Source organism: Zootoca vivipara, chromosome 9 (genome assembly GCF_963506605.1).
Source record: "Zootoca vivipara chromosome 9, rZooViv1.1, whole genome shotgun sequence".
Taxonomy (NCBI): domain Eukaryota; kingdom Metazoa; phylum Chordata; class Lepidosauria; order Squamata; family Lacertidae; genus Zootoca; species Zootoca vivipara.
Window position 1 is genome coordinate 9,947,095 of NC_083284.1, and position 20,048 is coordinate 9,967,142.

Consider the following 20,048-nt stretch of genomic DNA (forward strand, 5'->3'; position numbering starts at 1 on the left):
CACGCACAATCATTTCAGTACCGTATCTTGTCAAACAGGAACCAATTCTAAAATCAATTATTATTCTAGGTCCATACTTACATTTTCTTTCCCTACGTAAAGGCCTAAAGGCAGAGCCGTAAACCTGAGTGAAAGCATTGCTTCCTAGTACAGGCAGAGAGCTTCAGTAAAACACTGGAGCAAGCAAATGACACACCCATTGTGGCTTCCTTCCCACAAGAGAGCTACCGGTATAATCATGTGCTCTCCTGTATTAACTTGTGAGTAGCAGAGAAACTCGAGTATGAAAACAGCAAACATTTTAAAGTGATCCTAATAAGTCAACACACAAAACACCCCCATATGTCAGAATTGATGTCCTACTTTGTTTTTTTATATTCTGCAAGCCCATTAAACATAGTAACACGAACTACAAAGGTGGTCATAATTCTGGAGGTATGCTTAACCATTTGTATCTTAATATATATTTAGTTGTATTCTTTTAAAACCCTTTGTATGTTGCATATTATTAGTAGCAGTAGTATTTTTGTATTTTAATGTAAATACATATATTAATAGACACTGTTCCTCAACATTTTATTTGTGTGTGTGTGTGTATTATCTTGTGCTCACATACACTAGAACTCAGAAGAAACCTGCTCTTATCTTTCATTTTTTGCACTGGAAAGACTTGTTTCACAACAGCATCTGCTACAACAACATCTGTATGTGGATCCTAAGGTGGCTTAATTTAGGGAAATTGACAGAAGAAAAGTTTGCCATCCCCTGTAGCCACTGGCAACCCCCCAAAAAGCATCTCCAGAGGGTTAGGGTGCCCTATTGAGCAATGTGGAATGGGTTAGGATGGCTGCCTGGGGAAAAGAAGGAAGGAAGGGGCCCCGCTCCCCTAGAGACCTCCTGCACACCACACCACATTGCACAGCCACCCCAGCTCTCCAAATAAGCTTTTAGAGGATGCAGTGTTTGCCGGAAACTATCCTTCCATGGGACGCAGGTGGCGCTGTGGGCGCTTAGGGCTTGCTGATCAGAAGGTCGGCGGTTCGAATCCCTGTGACGAGGTGAGCTGCCGTTGCTCGGTCCCAGCTCCTGCCAACCTAGCAGTTCAAAAGGGAGCTGTACGCCGGCTCCCTCGGCCAATAACGCAAGATGAGCGCCGCAACCCCAGAGTCGGTCACGACTAGACCTAAGGATCAGGGTTCCCTTTACCTTTACCCTTCCATGAACTCCCTTAAGTTCACTTATCCTGGGATGCAACAAAATGTATTTGCACAGCACTTTGAGAAATTAAGGAAAGTGCTGCCTCCATCCTACAAATGAGGGAGGATATTGAGACTCAGAGGCAGCAAGTTGCCCAGGGCTAGATGTATACTGTGTAAAAAATTAAATACAAATAAATCTGAACAAGGTCACTTAAATTATGCAATCAAAACTAAATTCAGCAAGTCATAAACGTTCTTTATTTCTTACCCCTTAACTTGCATTTCTTACTCTTGTTTTTGCTAGCTATGTAGCGGGACTAGGAACTACATGAGACTTTGCCATTTGAACACTAAAAATATTATTCATTAACTCCTCTTGTTGTTGTTGTTTAGTCGTTTAGTCGTGTCCGACTCTTCGTGACCCCACGTAACTCCTCTGGCTTTCAAAATTCACCAGGCACTGTCCACACACTTCCAAGAATATTTCTGCAGCCATAAAAGGTTGAACTCCTTGTCGAATATCTGATAGAAAAGTACTCCGCAGCATTGGACCAGGGACACTAAGTGCCCAACTTCTAGTTTAAGTCAGTCAGACCTCTATAATGCAAGGGTCAATTAACAGTGCTCCTGCGGATGATCTCAGTGATCAAAGCTGGATATAAGAGCTAAGGTGAACCTTCAGCTATTCTGGACCCAAATTGTTCAGGCTTTGTATATTAGCACAAGAGACTTGAACTGACAGTATACTGGCAGCCAGTGCAGATGTTTTAGCAGAGGTGTTACATGCTGTTGACTGTCTGCCCCCATCAGCAGTATAATTCTTGAATTCTGCACCAGCTAGACCTGGCAGACCAGGCCCATGGGCAACCCCACATAGAGTGCCTTGCAGTAATCCTGTCTCAAGGTTACCAATACATGGACTACATTGTTAGGCAATCCCGATCCAGATAAAAACATAGCTGGCATACCAAATAAAGCTGATAAAAGGCATCCCTAACAAAAGAAGTTATTGGGAACTAAAATGATAAAGGTGAATCCAGGAGTACACCTTTAGAGGGACTCCAAGCCCATTCTGAACAGGAAAGTGCCCAGCCTTCCAGAAACATGAATGACCTATCCACAAAGCCTCCATCTTCCCAGGATTCAAACAGAGTTTATTGGCCCTCATCCACTCCACCATTGTATTTAGGTGGTCCAGGGCTTGCACAGCCACTTCAGATGCTATGGAGAGAAAGAACTGTCTCTCATCAGTGTACTGATGGCACTATACTCCAAAACAGAGATTCACAGGTTCACACTCCTCTGTACCTCTCTTGATAATGGGGCAGGGTAACCAAGGCTGATTCAGTCCCAAAACCAGGCCTGAGCTCAGGTTGAGGTGGACCCAAATAATCAGTGTTTCGCCCATCAAATAGCCCTGGGTTTACTTAGTCACCTAGTGAACTCCTGGCTGAAGTAAGATCTGCACATAGCTTTTCGAGCTCATAACTCATTCTTTTAACGTCACTATTCCACAAAAGGTCCTTCAGCTCAGGGTGTCGGTATTAGGCAAAGTGCTGCCACCAGAGCCCTATACTTTCACCCTCCTACAATAAACTACTTGCAGGATTCAGCACCAAATAGCATTGGATGGTTTTGTAGGTTTTCATCATGCAAAGGGAGGCAAACCATTTACTGTGCTTTTTATTGTTCCATGAAAACATAACTGCTTGGTTCTTTACATTCATACAAATACATGTCGCTTTTTAGGCACATGTTGGTATGCTGGTATGGTGACAAGGTAGTATGTGCTCCATTGTGCTTGCCCTCACTTAACCACATTGCACCCTGCTCAGTGGGAATCTGTGGAAAGCATGAAATGGTGATGGCTACAACATCAGAACCAAACAGTCCTTATCAGATTTCTTGTTTAGCCTCAGCAGCAGGAGCAGCAACTCACATGCAGATGATTTCCCCTCAAGTCCATTTCTTCATGGCTACGTGCAGCCACACTGCCCATGTCAAAATGGCTGGTATTTTATATCGAACATTATCATCAGAAAACTTGTCGCAGCTATATCTTGAGATGACCTCTGCTAGAACGTTGAACAGTTTCATCTTACTTTCATCAGTCCATAGGAAGCGATGCTGAGAGAGGAACTTTGATCCTCAAACCTGCACCCCTTGTCTCTTGCACACTTTTCTTCCGGCTGCCTTTGTGTGACACATCTCAAATGATACCAGTGTTAACTGTTGGACCCTAGTTTGGAAATATGGCAAGAAAATCACAGGAAGAGCCCTTCTGGATCAGACCATATGCCCGTCTAGTCCAGCATCCTGTTTTCAACCAGGGAAGCCCTCAAGCAAGTCCTGAAGGCAAGAGCTCTCCCTCCCTGATTCTAACAATATATTTCTTGTCTTTAAAGCAGTTTCACATAATCTCTTAAGAGAATTCTAGCGCTGTTCAGAGGCTATTCCAGAGAAGGTCTTTCTGCGTTAAATGCTATGAAAATTCCTCTCTGCTTGAGGTATGAATAGGGAAAATCCAAAGTGGCTCCAGGTTTCTCTTTAGACCAGGCATCACCAAACTTCAGCCCTCCAGATGTTTTGCACTACAATTCCCATTTTCCCCGACCACTGGTCCTGTTAGCTAGGGATCATGGGAGTTGTAGGCCAAAACATCTGGAGGGCCGCAGTTTGGGGATGCCTGCTTTAGACAGTTGCATCTTACAAATTTGCACCATCATTTGAGAGTACTTCTAAAATAGACACCACTATGCTTTAAAATCTTGAAACTCTTAATAATTATGGTAAAGTAGGAAGCTGCCTTAAACTGAGTCAGACCATCTAGCTCAGTATTGTCTACACTGACAGAAGCTATTCAGGTTTCAGGCAGGATTCTCTCCCAACCCTTCCTGGACTTGCTGGGGATTGAACCTGGGACCTTCTGCATTCAAGGCAGATGCTCTACCAATGAGCTACAGCCTCATGCAGTCCCAAAAACATTATCAAAATGCAATGATTTGAGGCAGCCTTGCCCAACCTGGTGCCCTCCAGGAGGTTTTGACTACAATTCCTATCAATCCTTACCATTAGCCACGCTGGCTGGAATTGATAGTCCAAAACATCTGGAGAGCACCAAGCTGGGGCAAGCTGTAAAAATCTGAAGAGTATTTTTGATACACTTCTTGCACTTATTTTAGATTACCGGTAGTTTTGGACTAACTAGTCAGTACCAAAACTGCTATCATGAGCAGAAATTTTAACTACTGTGCTGTATGGGAAATAATGTCAATGAACAAAGGTGCTCACATAAAACTGGAATGCAAACAATTACAACTAATACTGGCCATAATTCCATTAAAGAAATAGTTTGATTATCAGTAGTGGTAATCTTAGATGGAACAAGATTTTGTAACTAATGGGGGAAATGCCACTGATGGTATGTGTGTGTGTGTGTGTGTGTACGTGTGTGTGTGTGTGTGTGTGTGTGTACGTGTGTGTGTACGTGTGTCTGTGTGTGTGTGTGTTCCCTAAGGTCAAGACACCTACATCACAATAAATCATATTAAGTCTGTAAGTATTTTATCAGAGACTTGGACTTACTATTGATCTACTTAGATGAGGAAATAGGGTGAGAAAATTGCAAAAAAAGGTCGGTATTTTTTTTCCAAGTGATGGTGTAAAATCTCATTTGCCATACTTGGATAGCTTGCCCTACATTTGTAGCAGAGTCTATCACAGCATAAGTAGTAATATCAAAAGAAAGTAGGAAAACCCTCAGAGAATGAAGACATGTTCTACCCAATCAACACCAAGACTCTCCTGTAGTAAGCACAGCAAGACAAGAAGTATGTGGACACTTCTAATTCATGCTAAGCCTGTTTACATAATCCAGCAATGCTAAAGTTGTTATTTCCAAGTAATTTCCTCAAATGTAAGCACCTCATTATTTGCTCATTTCACAGACTACAAACCATAGGAGTCTGTGGTTGCATCCTTTTAATCAGGACTTTGAAGTCATTTGATGCTTGCCATATCAACTGCTTGTTTTATTCCACATGATGTACTGACAATAGTACTGTCCATATACCAAGATATGATAAAAAGGATGCTTGTTTTGATTCTGAATTGCTGCCACTTTAAACCTGCTACTTATTGCTACCAATTCCCACAGGGTGGGCTAGAACCAGCTGATGAGTAATAGAAGCCTTTAAATATTTCCACAAGCTGCTGGCGGTGGGTTATGAAGACAATGCAGCACAAAGAAGCTCTGTTTTATTTCCGGGTCAGAGATGGGAACCAGCATGTGAACAAAGGGGGGAAATATGCACTGGCAAGTCTCCCAGCTAAAATGCTTGGGAGCCAGCCTTGGTTAGTTTTGTACACTTCAAAATGAAAAACAACTCTCGCATTGAAACAAACTCAGTGTGGTAGAAGGCTGTTGACAGTGACAATGCCAAGCGGTACAGGTTTTGCAGACATGACTAAACTGGGGCATGATGCTACAAAACGGGCTGTGCTCTCTTAGTTCACAGCAACCATCAAAGCAGGATTCCAATGAGCAACCAACTGGGTTTTAAGAGACATAGCTATATCTGCCAGCTCCAGCTGCCTGACTGTTTCAAATGAAGAGAAGTTCTTGAAGTAGGGGAGTTGAAGGACAAACCTTTACATTATTCAATTTCCTAATTCCACTAGCATCTCCTACCATCTAAATTGCCCTTCTTACAAAATAGACTGCCATGAGGTATCATTTTTAATTCCCAAATAAACTGTATTTTCTGCCTATGTCATCCTGACTTTAGAACACTATAAATCACAGTAAGTCCATGTAAATATACTTTGTGATTTTTGAAAGAGTCACCTGCTACAATATCTAGCTTTGAAAGTACATGGGAGTTTCCCAACCTCATAAATATAATATTCTAATCTACATTCAGCTCCACTTATAAAACAAAAGCTTTTTCAAAAGCAAGATTTAAAGAAGACAACACAGATCAAAATGCTACTATTGAAACATCAAGGTTTCTTTATTTGAAGTGTTGCACATAAATACACAACTTCATCTCACAGAGATATATCTTGGTTGCTAGGGGTGGGGTCTAAGAAAAGCAAAGAAATTCAAATAAGCACAGGAGTTGTTTAGGATGCAGGTGAGTCATCTTAAAAACAGAAGTCCAGCAGCTGTTTTGGAAATCTGTATCAAATTAGGTTATACTGCAATGAAGCGATTAAAATATGTTAAGTTTCCCATATTCCTGCATAAAGTTACGGGGTGGTGAAGACCAGCACCCTCCTTCCCAGCCTCTTTAACCCAAAACAAGTCCTGCAGGCCTCCCTACATAGAAAACGCAACCATACCTTCATGGGTAGGTTCAGGGTCGGGCGTAAGAGAGATGTCATCCAGCTCTCGCAAACAGAGCCATTCTCCATCCATGGACACTCGGAATTTGCAAAGATAGATGGTCTCCATGGCAGCTTGTGTGATCTTGTCTGTGGTGGGGGTTGGCATATCACTTTGAGGCGTCAGAGCAGACATGATGACTCAGCTGGTACAACAATAAAATAAAATATATAGCCAAAAAAAGGGGGGGAGGATTTCTGATGATGGGGGGGGTACCTTGCTAAGTCAAAAAAGAGCTGCTGAAAAATCACGCATCTGCACAAGTCTGAGAAAGGCAAGGCACAGTGCAAAGGGAAGAAAAGATGCCTTTTCTCCGCTGTGGTCTCTTCCTCTGTTTTCTTCCGCAAGACACACTCTTTTCTTCAGTTTGACTATGAGCAACGTACTGGTAAATGACCACAGCAAATTTGGCCTTCAGAGGGTAGGAGAAGCTCTGTTTACTATTTCCTAAAGATGCTTTAAAAAAAAATCCAAAATGGTAAAATGCATTGGAAAAAACACATCCAGAATTGCAGAAATCGAAGAGGCTCTCTTGCTCTCTCACCCCTCCAGGCAAGCCAAGATACAGAGTGATAATAGGATTGGTTGTGCGCAGTAAGCAGGGTGTTGACCAAAATGGCTGACTAATGAACTGAACTGAAAATTCAGACTCATGTGACCAGCTTGCACTGAACGTAGAGCAGGCAATTCCCAGGATGCTTTATAGATGCTGCTGCTGCTGCAGGAAGAGCAATGAAGTTGATCTTGCTCTCAGCATCCACAGCCTCCTTTCAGACTGTGCTAGTCAATCTGTGATCACAGACATAACACAATGCATGCTTTTCTCCTCAGCCTGTCTCACGGTACAAAGAGACGTAAAACATGCCCATTAGCAGTCAGAAGTAAGAATCGCATAGTTGGGGTCATGGGACTGCAACAAAAATTAAGCACAAGCTGATTCTTAGCAAATACGTTAAACGCTATAACTTCTTGGAAAGTGTGTCGGTTTCCAATAAGAACATTAATGCTGGAAGAACAAAGATGACAATATATTTTATTAGCTTTGGATTTAACCACTCTCCTGCTAGCCATAGGCAACAAAGAACTGCATGTCGGGGGCAGGGGGGAGGACTGGTGGAAAAGTACAGAGCACTGCATCCCTCTTCTGCATGAAGCATAGAGATCAAGCAGGCTGCCAGGGGACAGAAGTTCCCTTTTCCACAGCCAGCATCAAAATGCAGATGGCTGCTGGAGCACTGCTTATTTACAAAGCTGTATTCTATTGATAAGGTCTGGTAAATACACCAGAAGAATTGCAAGGTCAATGCATGCCCAAAATCTCTATAGAAGATCATAGTCACCCTTCAGCGAAGCTATCTTTCCAATCTGTAACCCAATATGTACAGGTTTCTAATTTATTCATTAACCTCACAATTTCTCACCAGACTGATAAGTGAAGAGGGACACTTTTTCAGTTCTTGGACACAAGCCCCATCTGTTTTACTTATGGCTATCATGTGATGCCTAGACTTGAGTGTATCTTTAAACCTAGTGCTATTGAGAAAGCTTGAGACACGAGTCCAAGAGGGAATTACTATTGGGTGTGTATCTAATGACCAAAACGTACTCCATACTGAGAAGAATATGAAGTTACATCCATATATTACAGGAAAGCAGTACTGTATCAATCATGTCTCAGTCCTGGCTCTTGTTTAAAATCTTCAGTAAGAATTTGCTGTAAAGAGTGAATAAATGAACCATATACTTATGTATGTTTCCGAGCACAATTCAAAGTGTTGGTGCTGACCTTTAAAGCCCTAAACGGCCTCGGTCCAGTATACCTGAAGGAGCGTCTCCACCCCCATTGTTCAGCCCGGACACTGAGATCCAGAGCCGAGGGCCTTCTGGCGGTTCCCTCACTGCGAGAAGCAAAGCTACAGGGAACCAGGCAGAGGGCTTTCTCGGTAGTGGCGCCCGCCCTGTGGAACGCCCTTCCATTGGAGGTCAGGGAGATGAACAACTACCTGACATTTAGAAAACACCTAAAGGCAGCCCTGTTTAGGGAAGTTTTTAATCTGTGATATTTTAATGTATTTTTATATTTGTTGGAAGCCGCCCAGAGTGGCCGGGGAAACCCAGCCAGATGGGCGGAGTATGAATAAAAAATAAATAAATAAATAAATAAATAAATAATAATAATAATAATAATAATAATAATAATGTATGCCGGCTCCCTCGGCCAGTAAAGCGAGATGAGCGCCGCAACCCCAGAGTCATCCGCGACTGGACCTAATGGTCAGGGGTCCCTTTACCTTTCTACTTATCAGATTAAAAAAAACTGGGGAGAATTGTGAACATTTTACATAAATGAACTTTCAGATGGCTCTAAATGTAAGAATTGCTCTGCCAAAAAACAAAATGCACAAAGAACAAATATTTAAGACTGTGCATAAAATTCTATACACAAGCAACAGATAAAGGATATGAGACAGTAGAAAGTCTAAGACCCATAAACCAAGTTTGAATAAGGCAATACCATTCAAGTTTGCATTAAAACAATTATTACAGTAAAACTGTCCCGCTCCTATTGCAGGAGAAATGTTATACAGTATTCACAGAACTGTGCCAAAATACCATACTGCATAGATTGAAATTGCCACATTAAGAGTAGTGTGAATGCAAACTCTCAGATGGATACAAATTCAAAGGCCATAGCACTACCATGAGGTTGCTGACCAAATTATGGCTAACATATCATAGAAAGTACATACAGAAACACAGTGGCCACCTGTGCATGCTTTGCTACTGTCACAGTCTGAAAGCTTACTCCAATTTCAGCAGTACAGTACCTACAATGCTATAGAAAGTGCCAATCAGCTCCTTGGGAAATTGTAAGCCACAGGAAATTAGAAGTCCAGAAGGTTATTCCCTACATCAAGAGAGAAGCAACTGAGAATAGGAGACATTTATAGAAAACAAAATTAAATCAAACAGGTAAGAATCTCTTTTATTTTAGGAATAGCGTATACACAAAATCACTGGTTAACCCAGCAAGAGCTACTTGAACTGGAAGATCAAATGAAAACAGTCCTCGTGGATACATTACAAGAATAGGAACTGATCGGGAGGTAAGCCTTGAGATAAGCAGAATCTTAGAGACATACTACTAGAAAAGAAAATTATCTCCCACACTGCTCAGAGCCATGAGGGTCACAACTAGACAAAAAACTCACAAAGAAGTGTCATTTGTGATAACAAGTGCCTTTATGTGAGGGAAACACACCCAACAGCTACCACTTGTACAACCATAACAGCTCTTTTTGGAATCAAAATAAACACACACTTCCCAGCACCTACATGTACAGCCCCAACACAGGGATGCCAGGTCTCACCTCCGCCTGAGCACTGCCTAGCTGCAACCATAGCAGGGGCTCTCGTGTACTACCAAGGTGTCTGCAAGGAGGCTGTCTAATAATAAAAGTAGCCTGAAATGTCTTCACTAAAAAGAAAAAAAAACTGCCAGCAATGATGGAAGTTTCCTTATAAAAGAGCCTTGTAATACCACACACTGCTATAAGTTGATATGGGTGCTTGAACTTTCCTGTGTGTTCGACCCATGCTAAACCCAAGTCAAAAATATAACTTTTTACTGCATTGCTAAATGTCAACTTCAAGACAAGTGCAGCACCCGTCACCAGCCACACAGTTACAACATAGCAACTGATGACACTGAATAAGCCAAGGGAAGAGAAGGGTAAACTTTGAGCTGAAAACTCAACCATACCACGCATTCAATGATTTTATGATTCCAGAAACACCAACAGGGAAAAATAAGCTACATTGACAGTATGGTCTTGTAGGCAAATTATAAGGCTGTGTACACATTCCTGTTTACTCTGCATCAAGTGCACTCTCACTGCTGGTTTGGGAAGTGGTATATGTACACACATTAGCCATACCTAATCTGCTGTTCCTTATGAAATATTGAGTTTTGATTCAACCCCCCCCCCCGCCAAATCTGCTTCAATTTGAACTGACAAAAAAACTTTTAAGTCTGTAGTGCATATGCAGAGATTTGCATTGTACTCCTAAACAAACTATTTGAAAGTTGTTGGATCTTGCTTCAAAGTATATGTGTGTAGGACTGGGCTGTGGACCTAATATATACAGGTTTGGGAATACAGAGAAAACCTGAACCTCTCCTCCCTCTCTCTTTTAATTCTACTCTTCTGTTGGATGTATATTCCCCCTAGTGCTAGGGGCACTTTATAAAGGTGTTTTATGCAGTGCAACATTGCCCCCTTATTATCCAACACAGATGCTAAGTTCAATTTTGTGACAGATTTTTAAAAAGTATTTAAAAGCACAAGATGGTAGGTGATCATGGAACGATAGGCTATCATCAAAGGGTGATAAAAGGACCTTAAAAGAACCCCAATTCACATTATCCCAATGCTATTCCTAGCAGAAAGGGAAATCACCTAAGTGCTACTAGGGTCTAGGTCACTACTGCCTCTCTCTATAGCCTCAGCCAGAGAAAATAAGCTCTCTGCCAAAGTTTCCTCCTCTGCTTAAAAAAAACACAAATGCCTAACTCACAAAGGTTTGGTTCATTAGATTGACACATCACTAACTCTTCAGTAATTTCTAAACAATCCAGTGTATATCACACCAGGCAGGTTAAACTGGTACCTCGGCATCACAGTCAAACATTCTTCTTCAACACTGGGATCACTGATTATTCGGTCTGCTTTCAGGCTCAATTAAAAAAGCAGATGTTCACATTTAAAGGTTTGCATGGCTTAGGGCCTATATATCTGCTGGACAATCTTTTCTTGTATCTATTAAAAATGTGGTATTAACAATGTGTCACTGATGTGAACTGTGTATTAGTTCATGCGTTTCAAAAAAAAAGTAAGTGCCTGCCTGCCCTTTTGGTGTTGGTATCCAACCTGTGAAATGCCCTCCCAACATTTCATGGACACATGGCAAAGAACTTCCTATTTCCCCAGGTGAATATTGCAAACTTTTTAACATTTAAGCCACTATGAGGTTTTTTTAAATTGGAGCTTACATCACGTGCTGTGCTATTATTTGTTTTGTATTTTTTGTTTGTATTTTTACACAAGTAAGCAATTATGAGGATGATAGACCACAAGGGGGCAGGGTATACATTTTTTTGGGGGGGGGGGAACAATCTTCCCAGTTCTGTCAATCCATTTTTACACACATTCTAATAGTGCCCCACACTTCCATGCTTTATTCTTATAAACAGCTTTAAAACTGCAAGAGTACAATTCAGAAACCTGAAACATTTCACCTAGGAGACATACCCAAATATCCCTTTCTTACATTAGGGAGCCACCAGCACCACAGTGTTGGAAGCCTCCATGTGCAGGAAACACATCCAACTTCCACATTTGAGCAATGCTCTTCTTGCTATATTATTATTACTTAACAGGAGAACAGAATGTTATGCCAGGACTGGCTGCAAATTCCTTGGGGGCAACAATCTTTCTTTCTTTTTTGCTTGCAAAATTCTAAAGCATCAAGTGCGATATAAATCATTATTACAGTAGTGATAATGATGATCAGTTTAATAGACAAAACTCTTGAACACCCAAGGCTGCTAGAATCTTAACACAATGCAGTTACTAACACTTAAAACAATTAGCTTGACTCTTTCATTCGCTCAAAATCTTCTCACCCCAATGCTGCTATACCTATTGAAAAGAGAAATGGCACTATGGAAGGAGAAAGAAATCCCCCCTTATCATTTCATCAGAAGTTCCAGAGTTAAGGCAGAAGAAAATCTAATAAAGTCCTCAATTCCAAAGCAAGACTCATTCAAAACTCAGCATTTCTTCTAATTCATCCTCATGATTCAAATCACCACATATCAAAATGTTAAAGCAATCACCAGTTTGTTGTTCTTTAAATAAATTAATAAAGACACAGAGAATGAAGTTCCCAGCCAATTTGTGTTTAAGTACAAAGCTGATGTTTTCAAATATTGTAGGGTGGGGGTGGGGTGGTGTAAAGCAGTGATATCCTGAACCTATAAAGGACCCAAAACTTGGGTCACTAAGGCTGCAGCCCTAACTGCACCTACCTGAGAGTAAGCCCTGCTGAATCAAATAGGACCTTACTTCTGAGTAGACAGTAGGACTGCAGCAAGAAACACAGCTGGGAATGAGGGCTTTCTGTTTTAACGTCTCAGCCAGGAAAAAAAATGTAATATTGGAGATTAGGGAGAAAGGAATATGAATTGATGGGGGGTGGGCTGGGGAGAGACTGAGAAACCACAGCTAGCAAGACAAGGCACACTTTCTGGGGAGCAAGTCTCACACAGAGTTGCTTGGGGCGAGGACTGCAGAGGGATCATAGCTGGGTCTTGTCGTGTGTATTTTCAGGGGGGGAAACGTAGAATTGGGACCCTTAGGGTCATCTAGCTCAACCCCCTGCAATGTTTTTTAGCTTGCTTCGATCTCAATAACCTCCAGTGCTTTATTTTGTTAGTCGGATAGGCGATTAACAGACTTGTTTCATAAATAAGGGAGAGGGAGGGTTGCTGGCTTGGTTTGGTTTGCCTTTGTTCTAGTTTTTAGCATGCGCTTAGTAGTTTCATGCTGTCAGCCGCCCTGATATCTATGGGTGGAGGGCAGTAATAATAATGATGGTGATGATGATGTTTTTCGCAGAACTTGGAGTGAGTGGCATAGTTGCCAAGTTTTCCCTTTTCTCACGAGGAAGCCTATTCAGCATAAGGGAATTTCCCTTAAAAAAAGGGATAACTTGGCAGCTATGGTGAGTGGGTGATGGTCAGCTGCTGGAATGAATGGGGTCGGTGCTAAATGGTCTGGCTTGCTTTACAACCCCTAGGACCTTATTGGTGGGGTGGGGTGGGGTGTCGGAGAAGGAGCCCACCCCTCTAAATAAATAAAAAAAGAAGGAAAGCGAAGGGAGGAGGCTTCCCCTCCCTCCCTGGGACAAGAGTTGCCCGTAACATTACACAACGTTGGGGGGCGGATGACAGCCGAGCACAACATGTGCGGATACACAGGGCGCGGTTCGGGGAGAGAGAAGAGAAACCAGGGAAGCAGCAGCAGCTTCTGCCGGGAGACAGGAAGGGAGGAGCGGCGTGCCTACTACTCACGGGCGCCGCCGGCTCGGTGCTGCTGCCCGGTCTCGGGCCCAATGTAGCTGAGCAGGACGGGCAAGGGGACCCCGCAAGGGCCCGGCGGGGCGGCTCTCCAGGCGCTCTGGGGCTGCAAACCCGGCGCGGCGGCGCCTCCACGGCCCGGGTAGAGGAGGAAGAAAGGGGGCGAGTCGGGGGGCGCCTCTTCTTCTTCCTCCGTGGCGGCGCCTTTGCCTTCTTCTCCTTCCTCCTCCTCCCGCTCCGCTTCCCCCTCGCCGTCGCCCGCCTCTCTCTTCCCCGCTCCCTCCATACTCCCGAGAGGCTGAGGGTGGTGGCGGCGGCGGCTCCCTCTTTTTTCTCTCGCTTCTTCTTCCTCCTGGACGGCGGCGAGAGTGAGCGGGCAACTTTTTTCCACAGGGCGGGCGAAAGAAAGCGGCGGCGGCGGCGCCTCCTTCTCCTGCGTAGACCAGCCCCCTTCCTAAGCCCTGACTGGGCCCAGGCCGACCGGAGGTTGAGAGATGGGCCGTCCCGGCCTCGCGCGGAGCTCCGCCCCCGCTTTGCCTCGCTCTTCTCCCCTCACGGCCGCTGTGGGCTCCGCTCTTGCGATTCCCCGCCGCTTTGTGGTGGTGGGGGAGGGGACGGTTCGGTTCTTGCCCCCACCTTTCTCCCTCAGAGGAGGGGCCACTTCGGTAGGGGTCAATTCTGACCCCTTTGGGGGGTGGGGTGGGTCCGTTTCGACCCTTTCTGCCTCAGGAGTGGACACAGTTCTTGCCCCCTGGGAAGGGCGACCCCTTTGGGGTCAGTTCGTGCCCTTCCCGCCTCTGAAATACTATGGCACGTGTGTCCTTTGGCTGGCTGTGTGGGAAGAGACCACTTTGCTGATCAGTTTTTGCCACTGTGAGGTATATATAAATTCAATTTGACATTCTACATTTGAATTCAAACATCAATCAGCATCATCCCCATTTAGGACTCCCTGAATCCTTAAGACTTCCCAACACCCCTCCATGGTTTCCATTATCAAAACTTTTCCAGCTGCCATCATGTAATTTATTTTTCTTTCAATAGTCCATTTTTACCTTCCTTTTTATTACAAGCGCTACTCAAATCCTGCCAAAGTTTTCAGTTGTTTACAGTGTTCTCCTAAGTAAATTATAAAGTTTTTTCATTCCTTCTTAAAGTTCACTGTGGGCTTCATTCTTGCCTGCTTCCTGCCAGGGAATGGACACTTGAGAGTAGTTCCCATCCCGAATCCACCAGTAGTTAGTTCCTTAAACTAAATGAACTACTGTACAGTATTTCCCCTCACCCATTTCCCCACCACACAAAAAAAGTACCGGTAATTTACATGTTACCATTACCATTTAGGGTTTAAAACCCTTGAGGAGAATGCACTATGTCAGTTTATACTCTAGCTGAGCCTTTTTTCATACCAGATGCAATTAGAAAGGAAATTTGTACAGATGTCACACCTTGCAGGTTTAATTTGCTTTTGTGTGCTTAGTAAAGGCTGGGTGACACATTAACCTTACTTGATTTCTCTCTCCTCTCTTAAAAATACTGCATTTGATGTGGTAAGTAGTAGATACCATGCTTTGCTTGCAGGTCTCGGGTTTATTATTAATACTGTATTTCTTCTATATCCCACCTTTCCTCCAAGGAGCTGAAGGTGGCACAGTACATGGTTTTCTTCCTCCTCATTTTATCCTCACAACAACCCTGATAGGTAGGTTAGGCTGAGAGTCGAGTGGCCCAAGATCGCTCTGTGAGGGTCAATCCTTGGCATTTCCAGGCAGAGCTCAGAAAGGTTCCTGCTTGAACCTCTTAACCAGCCATTGTCAGTCAGTGTAGATACACCAAGCAAGAGAGGCTAAAATGTCTGATTTTGAAAGGAGCATCATACATTATTTTGATATAAAAAATCGGTAACGGTGTTTGTGGTAGCCTATTCACAAGGCCAAATAATCACTTGATATTGCAGTTATTATTACTCCCAAAAGATCAAAGTATTGTTCCCTTTCCCCACTCCACCCCTTGACTGCCCCCCATCACCCATTTAAGGCTAGGCAGAAATACAAACCTAGGGTTCCTTAATCAAACACACTTGCTTGGCTTTTACTGCAAGCATATTGAGAAACCATCGTGAAGCATGGCCTCTCCCCATATATGCACACAGAATGTCTATATTTGCTTACCTCAAATGATCGAAACATGGTCTGTTTGCTAATTTCTGCACAGGGGCACTTTTCCTGTAGAAGATAAAAACTCATAACTGCAGCCCGTTTAAAAAGCTAACCCTCACCTTCCACTTCACCACTTTATTCCCTTTACAAAGTGATCTCTCAAACATTACAGAGGATTTACAAACTTTTCAAATAAACACCATGGTTCACTCTTATTTCTGTTGCCCTAGCATGAGCATCAAACCAAAGACACCGTCCAATAGGGTTGGGGGAATGCTAATTCAAAAGTGCAATACTGTATTATTGGGGGGGGGACTAAAGGGGCGTGCAAAAACAGCCTACTGAGGACCAACCATGATTACTGACTACTGTGCTGTTTGGGGGCACAGGATGTAGAGAGGAAGGTAGACGGAATATCATGAAGTTTTGTGAAAAGAGCATGGCTGTGACTACAGCAGCAAAAAAGCACTCTACATTGCAAGAGTTCGTCCCACTTGTCAGTCCTTAAAACCACATCTCAAAATCATGGCTTGCTCTACAAAAAAAGTGACCTCTCCCCACCTGCAACAAATATCAGCTTTTCTGCAAAGTAACTTCCAATCACTATTTTCTGTGGCCTTAAACTCCCCCCCCCAAAAAAAACCCTCACAATTTTAATTCCAATGTTGGTACCCACCACTAAAAACAGCATGTGCCTCTATGCTGCAGGGTTAATATCCCTTTAAAAAAATTAACTTATAGGCATCCCCTACCAGTTCATTTCTGAATGGTTTCTAGTCATTATGTTAAACATACCTGCTAACATTTTAAAATCAAAAAGTGGTTGGTTTTGGTTTCACTCAGCCCAGCTACCAATAAACCATATGCTAAGCTGTGGCTTCAAATATTTATACTGTATTAATGTAGCACATAGGTAACTTAGAAGGTATATATAAAGTTTTTGTGAGTCTGAATGAAGCAAATTAAATAAAACTTCTGCATTAGAAGCTTTACCTGCCAAAGCTCTTATCTTCCATAACATACAGGACCGTCTCCACTTTCGCATTGGATCTGATCAGCGTCATCAGCCTAGCGGCCCTAGCCCTAAGTGGATGCTCAAGATAACTTAATGTAAATGAAATATTCCTCAGATCCCTTAAGAACTAAGGAGAGCCCTATTGGGTCAGGCCAAAGTATTTGGCACTCAATCCTGGGCATATTAACTGAGAATTCCCACTGAGCTCAATGTAGTTACTGAAAGTCAAATTTGCACAGAAATGCAACCTAGCAGGTGAAAAAGTGGTGGAAGGTGAGAGGATTGTTGAGCTATGTTCTCAATGCAGTGATTGGGATTAACATTTAAACATAGTGCCTGGTTACTGAGGATGACCACAAAGATGAGCCGCTGGACAAGTGAAACAACTGGGAAAGGCAGTTGCCCTCAACTTTGCATACTATGAACAATGCTGCTTTATTTTAAAATAAATACATACTGCATTTATTTACCCCAAAAATGAACATTTATTGAGCTCACATTCACTGCCTTCAGCCAGTAAAAAAAGAATTATACAAAGATAATCACTTAAGCTTAATACTTTTCTTAACTCCAGCACGAATGCCAGACAGTTCGCCTCCGTATCTTTGTTCTTCTCTTCGGACCTCACGAACCTGCCCCTTCCTACGAATCTTGGCTCTCCTGAATTTCTCTCGGTGCTTGACTCTTGGGTTACGATCAATCTTTTTCCTTCTGGGTGTGAGGCCTTTATTCTTGACAATCTGGTATGTTGCACCTCTCTTTTGATCTCCTGCTTCCTCTTCCATAATCAGGTCTTCCACACATTCTGTTTCTCCCCGTTTCCTCTTTTTCTTAAGCTTTATCTTTTCTTCCATCTCCTTATAATAATTAAGGGCAGCCTCCTCATCCAAATCTGAATCATCTGTAGGTTCTTCAGGATCATTACCATTAGAAAGCTTACTAACAGGTTTAGGTTTGTTTTTATTAACAGGCTTTCCAGCAAGCACCATAAGCTTCTTCCTACCTTCCACATCACCAGTGTCACTACTATGGAATTCATTAAGCAGCAGATGAATCTCTGGTGACAGTTTTTGGTCCACAGTAGCCAAGTCATTTATTAAATTTCTGTAACTTACAAGTCTTTCAATGACGGGGTGACCATGGACTGGAATCCTTTTTGCTTTCAGCACCAAGTAAAAACTAATGTTGCAGCAATAGTTCAAATAAAGATGGTATTTGGTCTGTAAATACTGGCTGCCCTTTCCCTCTAAGATGACCCCATCTTTTACCATTTGCATGAGCGGCTCCAGTTCATCTCTGAGCTCAGTTAACTTGGCTTCAAAGTCCTGAATCAGCTCCAGCAACTCCGGGGATTCCTTTTTCAATAGCTTCAACTTCTCTTTTTTAGAAAGAGACTGCAAGTCCTTGGCAATTTTCGACCCGGACTCTTTTTGACCTGGCTCTTCGGCTGCCGCAGCGTAGGCCTCTATCAGGTCCAGGCCATAGTCATCCTCCCCCAGATTCTGCACCAGCCTTTTTTGAATGGCTTGGGCCTCCTCCTCTTCCTCCAGCTCCTCAGCTTCGGCTTCCTCCTGGCTCTGCTTGGCTGCTTTGGAACGAGCCGCAGCCTTGCCGTAGTCAGTGCCGTAATAGAGCTGTTTCCGTTGGCCCCAGGCGAACTCATGGGGGAGGCCAGGGTCTCCGCTGCCGCCCCGCTGCTCCTCCAGGTCACTGTCCATATCCAGGGGCTCGCCTTCGCCTCCATCCTCGTCGTCGTCCACGCCCTCATCTCCTCCATCCTCCTCCGTCTCACTCTCCTCAGAGAGCTCTAGTCCCAGGACCTCCTCCTCGCCATCTTTCTCCTCCTCCTCCTCCTCGCTGCCCAGCGCCGCCAGCACTGCCTCCTCCAGACGCCGCTGGTGGAAATCGTCTGCCTCCTCCGTGACGATCGGGGCTCCCGGCTCCGGCTCCTCCATCTTTTCCTCCCGCGACTGCGAGGCCCTCAGGCCCGCGGGTATTCTCCGCCGTGGCTTCCCCATGCTGCCGGCGGCGCGGACGGATCGGCGGTCGGCAAACCAGCGTGCGGTATTGCTGCTGCGCGGCCGCCAACGCACGATACTACTTCCGTGTCGAGGGTCGGTGCGCCTCGGAAACAGGCTTTCACTTCCGGCTTACAAGAAACGGGGAAGCCGTCGCCATCTAACTAACTCCCAATAACCGGACGGCCGTAAACCTGCCGCTTGCCGTCCTTAATCTATGCGTCTCCAGTAGATTGCGAACTGTACAGCGGCCTTGCTTTCGAGGCCTTTACTTCCGGCCTGGAAGCGAGTAAATTCTACATCCGGTCGGTTGATGTGCCATGCTTTATACCTTCCGCCTCACTTGTGGGCGCTCTGGTTTCGGTAAGAATCAGAGAGAGGTGATGGGGGATGAGCGCCGTAGCCGATGAAGTGCGCATGCGAGAACCTTAGGGGACCACGTGGTCGACGTAAAGCGTGCGGCTTAATGGACTGCCAAGCGGGTGTATTTCAGCCTCTCCAGCTGCTTCCATTTAATAGAACGAGCATCCACACAAGTTCAAAATAAAGATTAATCGATGTCAGTTCATAGCAGTGCACTGTTCACTCAGCTCGATAGACAGATAGATGTCTATTTCTCCTTAGGAATCTGCTTTATGCTGAGTCAGACTTTTGGTCCATCTGGGTTAGTGTTGTCTGCACTGACTGGCAGCGGCTTTCTAGGCAGCAGTCTCGCAACTCAACCTGGAGATGCCTGCAGGGATTGAACCTGGGACCAGCTGCATCAGGGGTGGAGTTTGGTAATATGGCTCCCTGAACAAGACCAAGATTGGGCGCCCCTTCCCCCTAAATATTTATTTTCCCCCCACAATATTTCATTTTGGTAGAGTTGCTTTTTAAATGGTTGTATTTAAATAGTATTGTTGTTATTCTCCCTGTCTGCTCCACACCACCCTATATCTGATGCTGTCTGCTTACAAGGAAGGCACTGAGCTATAGTGGCCCTTCCCTTAAAGAAAGAAAGAACAAACCTCCTGGATTTTTTCCTGAGGCCTTTCACACAGTCACCCAGCTTTAGCAACAGAAGGAGTGGTGGAAAGTGTGAAATGACAGTATTGTTCTTCTCTCCCTGCTCACACTGCTAGGACTTG

At 43.9% G+C, this 20,048-nt stretch overlaps 2 protein-coding genes across 9 annotated transcripts in view; both read right to left on the minus strand.

Annotated features, from left to right (window-relative positions):
* The window catches only part of RUFY3 (RUN and FYVE domain containing 3), a 47,019-nt gene extending 32,822 nt beyond the window's left edge, over positions 1-14,197 (minus strand). For 2 of the 8 annotated variants that reach the window (XM_060278365.1, XM_060278370.1), the window contains exon 1: positions 6,543-7,290. In XM_060278365.1, the coding sequence (XP_060134348.1) occupies positions 6,543-6,720 (178 nt within the window). In that variant the 5' untranslated portion in view covers positions 6,721-7,290. Of the gene's footprint in view, positions 1-81; positions 4,629-6,542; positions 7,293-13,720 lie in introns of those variants that run through there. The other 6 variants (XM_060278367.1, XM_060278368.1, XR_009558109.1 and 3 more) reach the window with 5 other exon arrangements.
* A 1,554-nt stretch (positions 14,198-15,751) lies between these two features.
* UTP3 (UTP3 small subunit processome component) lies at positions 15,752-19,257 on the minus strand. Its single transcript, XM_035103127.2, has one exon. It carries the CDS (start codon positions 18,916-18,918, stop codon positions 17,443-17,445), a length of 1,476 nt encoding a protein of 491 aa, XP_034959018.2. The 5' UTR covers positions 18,919-19,257; the 3' UTR covers positions 15,752-17,442.
* Positions 19,258-20,048: the final 791 nt, after the last annotated feature.

Bases quoted from the DNA above. Each gene is read 5' to 3' on its own strand.
- UTP3 (XM_035103127.2), bottom strand. From the start codon at position 18,918: ATGGGGAAGCCACGGCGGAGAATACCCGCGGGCCTGAGGGCCTCGCAG.